The sequence below is a fragment of the Lycium barbarum genome, chromosome 12, assembly GCF_019175385.1.
Source record: "Lycium barbarum isolate Lr01 chromosome 12, ASM1917538v2, whole genome shotgun sequence".
NCBI classification, from domain to species: domain Eukaryota; kingdom Viridiplantae; phylum Streptophyta; class Magnoliopsida; order Solanales; family Solanaceae; genus Lycium; species Lycium barbarum.
In genome coordinates this window covers 100,745,403-100,753,705 of record NC_083348.1, presented here as the reverse complement: position 1 = coordinate 100,753,705, position 8,303 = coordinate 100,745,403, and the positions used below count along the sequence as shown (strand labels likewise).

At 37.2% G+C, this 8,303-nt stretch overlaps 1 protein-coding gene across 1 annotated transcript; it reads right to left on the bottom strand.

The window, feature by feature from the left end:
* Nucleotides 1–286: 286 nt before the first annotated feature.
* LOC132621628 (uncharacterized) lies at nt 287–7,851 on the bottom strand. Its single transcript, XM_060335964.1, has 12 exons — nt 7,299–7,851; nt 6,685–6,770; nt 6,434–6,513; nt 5,987–6,042; nt 4,796–4,844; nt 4,417–4,563; nt 3,828–3,923; nt 3,603–3,716; nt 3,270–3,394; nt 2,685–2,914; nt 1,255–2,058; nt 287–1,144 (listed from the first exon to the last, which is right to left on the bottom strand). The coding sequence occupies exons 1-12, from the start codon at nt 7,679–7,681 to the stop codon at nt 1,095–1,097; spliced, it is 2,220 nt and encodes a 739-aa protein (XP_060191947.1). The 5' UTR covers nt 7,682–7,851; the 3' UTR covers nt 287–1,094.
* Between the last annotated feature and the right edge of the window lie 452 nt (nt 7,852–8,303).

Sequence of the window (8,303 nt, the reverse complement as noted above, 5' to 3'; positions counted from 1 at the left end):
AAGTGACAATAATATAGATGTTGGGTTAAAGAAGAGAGACAATGATAATAAAAAGGGTTTATCCATTAAAGAAGAAGGATAAATGATACTCCCTAATTTAGGGGGATTTTTTTTCCTTATAATATTTAATCAATTTGTATAAATATAATAAATAAGTTCTTTTTGATGAATTTGAAAAGTTCTGTTTTTTACGTGCTAAATTATAATACAGTGACCTATAGTGTAATTTTCTCAATTAAATATTATCAAAATCATATTTTTGCTCAACTTCAAAATTATCTCAGTATTCAAATGTTAAAGTTCATCCTTGAGAAAAGTACTGTAGTTTTCACATACATATGGCAAAATACACTTAACACCACCAAAGGATGTGGTGGGATGAATAAGATTTCCGCACCCTTAATTACAAATGTCGCATTCGAATCTTGAGAATGGAGAAACTCCTAATATGGAGTTGTACCCCATGTAGTCTTATGCACGGGAATCTTAATTAATCAGCCAGTGGTTATCGAATACTAGATGGTTATACAAAGAAAAACATGACTTCAATCATGCCACACAAAATAGCTTATACGCCTTTTGGACTGGTTACAGATCACTGCATTACAAGCACATCTACTCATTATCTCTTATCTTTTCCGGGTCAATATCTCTATATACAGTTCTAAATCAGCAGGTGTCAGGTTCTTGGTACTCCCCAGAAGGTGCAAGAGCTGGATTACTTTCCCCTTCTCCAGCATTTTCATTTCTTACCAACCGCCCTACCCCAAAACCCCAGGACAAAGAAAGAAAGAAACCACCATCGCTTTTCTATTTTTCTTCTCTTCAAATAGCAATCTTTCATGGAATTATACCGCCTATAATATCAAGATTGGTGTTTCAGCCAAGCATAAAACATCACAGATGTGGACCCCCCCCCCCCCCCCCCCCCCCCGCTTTTCTTCCGCAGACGTCTTCCTGTCTGGGATTTTTGAAAGATAAGATCTCGAATCAAGCTTTAAATGCCATTCAATTACATTACATGATCCATCAGCAAACTGAAGTCGAGCTACCCCATGCCACAACATGTGTCGAACATTTGGAATCTCATCCATTCAATAACCAAGACGATCATTCAGTGAGGTGCGTCCATCACCTGATTGTCCTGGTAAAAGTGTCACAAAAATTAAGCAAAATTGTCAACAAAAAAAAAAAAAGTTGAACATCCATTAGTAAGCAACTAAGCTTAAGCATGAACCAAAAAGGTGGACTTACCTTCAGGAGGAACCCAAGAATCATAGTCCTTCTCAATCTTCAGAAATGGTGGTCTCTCTGGACCAAGAACCTTCTTCTTCTTTTTCTTTTCCTTCGTGGTTTGACTTTCATGGGATACATCGTGTCCGCTATATTCCACTTCATCATCAGTAGAATGGTGTCTTTGAGAATGTCTCAACAACAGAGCCACCGCATCTTCCGCTTTCATATCAGCTCCAGAGGATTGTTGAGAATCTTTGAGTTCAGTGACATCAGACTTCTCAACTTGCTTGCGCTTCCTTATTATTAATCCAGGAGCTGCACTTTCAATTCCTGATTCGGCAGTCAACTGTGTAACATCTGGTTTTACCAAAACTTTATTCCTGTCTTTATAATCGACAAATTGATAATTTTCTTGAAGTTCTGCCTGTCGTTCAATAACTGTCTCTTGTTTTTGCTTTTCCTCTACAGCACCAAGCCATTGGGGCTTACTAACAGTGTACACAACATTTTTACCATCAGCTGCATCAGTGCCAATCTCCTTTGTTTCTTGACTGGATGTAGAGATTGCATCAACAGTGTCCTGTTTCTCTACCATGTCCTTAGGTTCTGCTCTGTCTTTTTTCTTCTTCTCAGGTGGAGGCTGCTGATGGGCATCAGTTGTGACAGTTTTGGTCAAACTGGTCTTTGGTTCTTGTACTTTCAGCTCCCTCTTTTTCGCAGCCTCACCAGTAGGATCAGCAATCTTTAGCAAGTAAAGTACCCTGTCCAACTCTGTTTGGAGAGTGGAGAGTTCCTTGTCAAGCTTTTCCTTCTTCTCAAGAGCTGGCATCAAGAACAAAAAAGAAAAAGCCTCAACAAGAAGCTCATGCTAAATTCTGTCAAATATCTATCTTTTTTTTTTTTTTTGAGAAGCAATTGTTTTTTGAGAAGGTCTGTCAAACATCTATCTCAATAAAGGAGTTCAATACAATTCACGGGACACCCATTCTTCCACTGTCAGAAATGATTCTTTGCTTAATTGAATGCTCATACACATAAATATGTAAGTGTTACTGGTGGGGAAGGATGCAGCTACACTGTTCAGCAGATATGCCCGTTGACAACTGAATAGAACTACCCACCGCATTTCTTTTAGATAAATGTTCAATCATCCTTATAAAATATGAACTGACAAACATATCTGTATGTATGTGGAAAGATCAAAAACTTATCAACAACATAATAGTAACAATCATTAGATATGCTATCATTATGAACAGAAGAGACAAAGTAAAAGACTAGTGCATGATAAGATGCCACAAGATACTCCCCAACAAACTTTTCTAGATTTAACTGAAATCTCAAATTTACAATGTCATAAAAAAGAAACCTCAAATGTTACCTCCAAGGAGATAAGACATTAGCATTCAAAACAATTTAGGAGTTCATTTGCTAAAAGAATCACGCACCTAGCTGAGATGAAAGCCCAGACATGTAAGCATCCAGTTCATCTCCAGCTTCAACCTCACCTGCCTGACCTGTGCCATCCTTTTCATCAAGAAATAATCTTCTCTTGTCTTCCATCTCCCTGACAATGGCATCTTTCTTATCAAGAAGAGAATCAGCTGTCTCAATTGATTGATTTTCGCCAGTTTTTCTCTTTGGCTTCTGAGTGCGATCATAGAACTCATCCTCCTCACTGTGTGGTAAGAAATTCAAGTTCACCTTGTCAATGCGCTAGCTCTACTCACTAATGACAATCCAAGTATAGTACTACGTCCAACCTTATTTAGATCAATTCAAGCAACACAGACAGCGTAAAGCATCTACCCCACAATGATATTTGTTGAAATTACTGAAGATCTGCAAGTTACGTACTAACCCCATGTTGTCAATGGGCTAGCCCCCTCACTAAATCAAAATCACAACAATCCCAAGTGTGGTACTAAATCTAACCTTACTAAGACCATTTCAAGCAACACGTATTGCGTAAAGCATCAACCAAAACAATTAAGTATGTCGAATATTTGAAAATCTGCAAATTACGTACTAACCTCGAAAGCTCTTCTTCTTCAGGCTCCTTTTTCTTTCCACGGGATGTCCTTCCAGCACGTGCACCAAGACTTTCAAGTATGCTCTCATTTAAAGTCTCTTCCAAGTTTTCAAGCTCTTCCAATAACTGATAAAATTTTCAGAACATGAATTAAAGAAGTGGCCTTGCTAAACTTAGAAATTGCTAACCAATAACATTCTGTGTACTGGAGTATTATTAATACTTATAAAAAAAGGAGTTAAATGAACATGTGATATTCATTGCCGAAGAGAACAAAAAAAATATCTTCTTGAGTTTTAAGGACACAAAGAGAAAACGCGGAGGAGCTACCAACCTGTGATATCCTCTGTTCATTACGAGCAATTTGAGTTTGCTGTCCCTGTGTCAATCCACCTTGAGAAATATCCTTAGCCCGAATAGCATCTATCTCTTTTTTCATATGAGCAATCTAAAATCAAAAGGAGTTACAATAAGAAACGCATATGTTTGCAAAGGGTTACCTTTCCTGATGAGATCCTTAGGGTTAACAGTAACATAGAAAACTTAAGTAAACTGCTACCTTTTCAAGTCTTTTCAGAACTTTTTCACGTGTTTTTTCCTGCTTCTCAGTAAGTTGTCCCTTGTAAGTTTGCCAAGTTATTTCCTCAACTTCATCCTGGCATCGAAATCAATTAGGATAACACTCTATCAGAATTCCATCACATGCTATAAGAATTTAAGATTTTGGATGATTAATAGCCGGAAAAGATGACTGTGCAGTGTGCAAGGGGCCAACGCTCGGACAAAGAGTATAATTCATCTATAACAGGCGAAAGCAATCAAAACAGGCAGCTACTTGCACAACCCAGTCAAAGGTGTTGGAATATCTTCAATATTTTTTGTTCAATACATAAACAATTCTTTTCAAGAAAAAAGGACTTTTTGGGAATTGGGCTCTGCATCTCTGCCAGATCTAAAGCTGCCTAACCGTCCACAGAGAGGGAACACTCGGAAAAAACAAAGAAAAAAAATAACAATAAAAGCCTTGTCGGTGGAAAATTCCTTGATATGTGTAGGTGAACATATCCTAGAATAACTCTAATAACTGTTATCCAACAAGCAATATATCATTCCTCAAATACCCTAAGGAAAATGAGACAGAAACTTACATCGTTCTCCTCAATAGCATCATCGCGCATTCCCCATGAGATTCCATCTGCACGAGACGCTTCCAATTTTGCACGGAGAAGTGATGCTTCCATGTCATGCATCTCTTCCCGGATCTTCGCTTGTCTCACCCTCTTCAGGTCAGCTTCCTACAACATAAAAATGAACTAATACTTTTGAAACTAGTTAAGCCCAATGAAAGTGTTCTGTTTGTTTAATTTTGCCCTTCAATTGTTAAGTTCATGTCATTTGTTCTGTTAATCAATTCAAAAGGTTTTTGACAAATAATACTATATTGCACTAGCAAGACAAGCAGGAGTAACTGTATAAAATGTTTAAAGAGATAAAGAGAAAGGAGATGCAATAGCATAACGGTCATACCGGCGGCATCAGGTCAGCTGGTCCTTGAAATATGTATAACCGCGACGAGCTGTAGAAAGTGAAGAACATCAGAAAAACAACAAAACATTATAACACCACTAGTAGGAAACTTGTTTCTTCCAATCAAGATGATAAAGCAGAGAAAAGACCTTTTAACAGTAACCACGCCTAAACATAAAAAACCAATACTAGGAGAAGAGAAGAAGATTCTACTGAATCCTGATTTCACAAATAAAAGATGAAAAGATCTATGTTCTAAGGGAATATTCCATATCAATTTGACGAGGATTAGTTACTGGACTCGACGAGGATATACAACAGAGATAGGTTGAGAATGAATAGGAAACAATGTCGTTTAGCGACAGTGGTACATACATCTAGAAATAAGGCGTTGGAAGTCAATCTACTGGCTGAGAGGGCTAACTGTGACGTCCCTCTACTTCATAACATTCCTAGCTCAAATAATTCAAATCATGCAGGCACCCAAGGCAAAAATATACTTGCAGGTAGGATGTCCCACTAGCTTGTACCACCTACGTAGATCCGTTGCTACCATTGTGCTATGTTTTTAGCTACCTGCACATTGAATCCGAGATATTGTAGGTCATTTCAGACAACCTCCCTCCCTGCAATTCTTGGTCTACATTGTACCCTCCTGATCAAAAGGTTTGCCTCATACCCTTTTAGCACCATCATTATTATATAGCAGCACCTATTGACCAAATCTAAATAAGACAAGGTCAAACCATCTTAACAAACTTCTTTCATTTTATCCTCTTGTGTATGTTTTTTGCATCTCCTTCCAAGCATGATCATTTTTAATCTTTTGCAATTTTGAATGATTGCACCTCCATCTCAACGTTCGTACTTCTAGGACACTCTTCTTGCGAATGATGCATCCTAAAGGCCCAACATTCATCGCCATATTACATTGTTGATCTTTAAAGTGTTTCATATAACTTGCCTTTTCATTCGGAATGATGAAATTTTATACTAAAAAACATAAAGGGCTCTTAGTGGAACCATAGGATCATAATATCAGAATGAGGCAACCACCGATATGAATGTCGTCTATCCGAGGATCTCAAATATACATGATCATTGCTACAATCCTATCAGATGGATAACGTAACAACATAGAGAGCCATTTTTCTTTTCAGGAGAGTCAACAAGCTGGAGTTAATTACTTACTGTCCAAATCGAAGGACATCACCAACATGCAGCTCCACAAAAACTCTCTTCTTCACCTAATAATTTGCAAACAGAAAGCCATTAGTACATACGTTCTTTACTGATTTAAAAAATGAAATCACACCATAATAAATGACAAGGGTGGAAATAAGAATCTGACAGTAACATGTAATTGCTGAAAGAAAAATAATGGAATAGTTATCAATCATGGGCAAGTTGTTTACACCAATTCAGTACTTGATAGGGACATGTGACAAACAAAAGAAGAGTTGGAGAAGTGCTGTAAGAGACTAAAACTATAACTGCAGTTGATAGAATAGACAAATATATAAAAGGCATGAAGCGTAAGCTGAAAGGCATGCAATTGATTATTTGGACCTACTCAGCTGTAATTTATTCCTAGTTAACTGGAGTAACGGATAGGTAAAAAATGATACGTTAAAGTACCTCATTTTTATTAATGAATGTCCCATGTGTACTGCCAATGTCATAAACATAAGCATCGCCATTTCCCTTGAACTGCAAAACTGCCAAGAGATGGATGGATGTTACATAATCAACGCTAATCAAAATCTTAAGAAAAACAGAACAAAAACTCGCAAATGAATTGTGTTCTTTACACCAAGAAGATTACCCATCTAGCACAACACCACAACGATATAAGGAAACAAAAGGCTAGTAGAGTGAAGAAACGATACCAGCATGAAAGCGAGAGATGGTCGGGTGTTCAAGGACAAAATCGCAAAGATCAACACGCCCAAACATGTACGCCCCCTTCTTGTGGCTGGATAACAGTAAAAGGTAATAATATTCCGTTAGATAAAATAATAGCCTAGCAACTGATACAAAAGATGAAGCCTTGCAGAATTTCAGAGTCAATGCAAATGCGCCGAATAGTAAGAGAACTACAGAAACACGTGCAGAATGTTATAACTGCAAAATTTAAAATTGTACAAGTTCATTTGTTGGTAACTAGCAAAATAAAATATCACTTGATTAGAAACTTCATTAACCCTTACAAAAGAATACAATATATATGAAAGTCAATTTAAAACCAACAAACTAAACACTAGACAATTTCACCAGAAAAACAAAACACTACTCAAAAAATCCCTTAATGTGTTAATCAAGGACAAGTATTATTTGTTTAGTCAATATAGTCCTAGAATTTCTAACCGAAGGACACAGTAAATTTCTCCTTTTTCAATTCATTGGATTGTGTACCAAAAATTGAACTTAAAGACTAGCATAACAAAAGAATAAGCGTATGAGGAAGCAAACATGAATTGAATTGAAGTTGTTAGAAACGTACACGTCAAATTTATCAATGATGGAGCCATCTTTAAGGACTTCAAGGTAGAACTCATGACACGGACGCCCACTCCACGTTGGAATGGTATACGGAACAGCAGCAGCACCAGTTCGTTGTTGGTCTTCTCCATTGGTGTCTTTACTTTGGGAGATAGAGCTCGAGCTTGAGTCATCTTGAACATTGCCCCTTTCAGTAGGTTCTGCACCGCTTTGAGAAATAACCGAGTCTGATTGGGACTTGTCTTGATCGATTTGCGGTGAATCCGGGTCCGGTTCGCTTAGAAATTTAGGAGGTGGGGGTTTCATTGAGTTTGAAGTTGAGGGCTGAGGTTCCTGGGCCTCGGCAGTGGCGGTGTTAGGGTTCCGAGGCGGTGGCGGGTCCATGTCAGTCGTGAACTGGGTGGGGCAAGGAGGAATGTGGAGAATCGAAGAGGTTTGGACCCAAATCTTGAACGCCTTCGGATCCGGGTCTAAAGCGTCCCACAATAGAGAAAGTCGCAATATGATGAACTAGAACCTAGAGGTACTAACAAAAAGTTCTTAAACTAGCTTGTAGTAGAGCAAATTTGAATCTTAGCTGCCGTTTGACCATAAATATCAAAAACTTTTTCACTTTTTTTTTTTAATTTTTGAGGTTAGAGTTAGAGTTAGAGTTGTGTTTGGCGATAATTTTTGAAATTGTAGTTTTTGATGAAATATAGTGTAAAAAAGTGAAAAAATTTCGAAAAATAAGTTTTTCTTATTTTTTGTATTTCGGAATACAACTCTGGAAAAAAGTGAATAAATTTTATGATCAGACGCTAAAAGTAAAAAAAGTGGAAAATTTTTCGAAAAAAAATGAATAATTTTTATGGCCAAACACCCACTTAGATTGTTTAGATTTTAAGTATTGAGTTATTTAATTTTTAATTATGAATGTTAAGTATTTAAATATCAATCATTGTGTATTTTTCTTTTACAACTACTTTTTGCGAATAAGATATTTTACTACTAATCTATTCACCGC

Bases quoted from the DNA above. Each gene is read 5' to 3' on its own strand.
- LOC132621628 (XM_060335964.1), bottom strand. From the start codon at position 7,681: ATGGACCCGCCACCGCCTCGGAACCCTAACACCGCCACTGCCGAGGCC. The intron at 3,924-4,416 runs GTAAGTTTCTGT...TTTCGATGCCAG, and splicing joins ATGCTATTGAGGAGAACGAT to GATGAAGTTGAGGAAATAAC. The intron at 2,059-2,684 runs GTGCGTGATTCT...TCTTGATGCCAG, and splicing joins TGGGCTTTCATCTCAGCTAG to CTCTTGAGAAGAAGGAAAAG.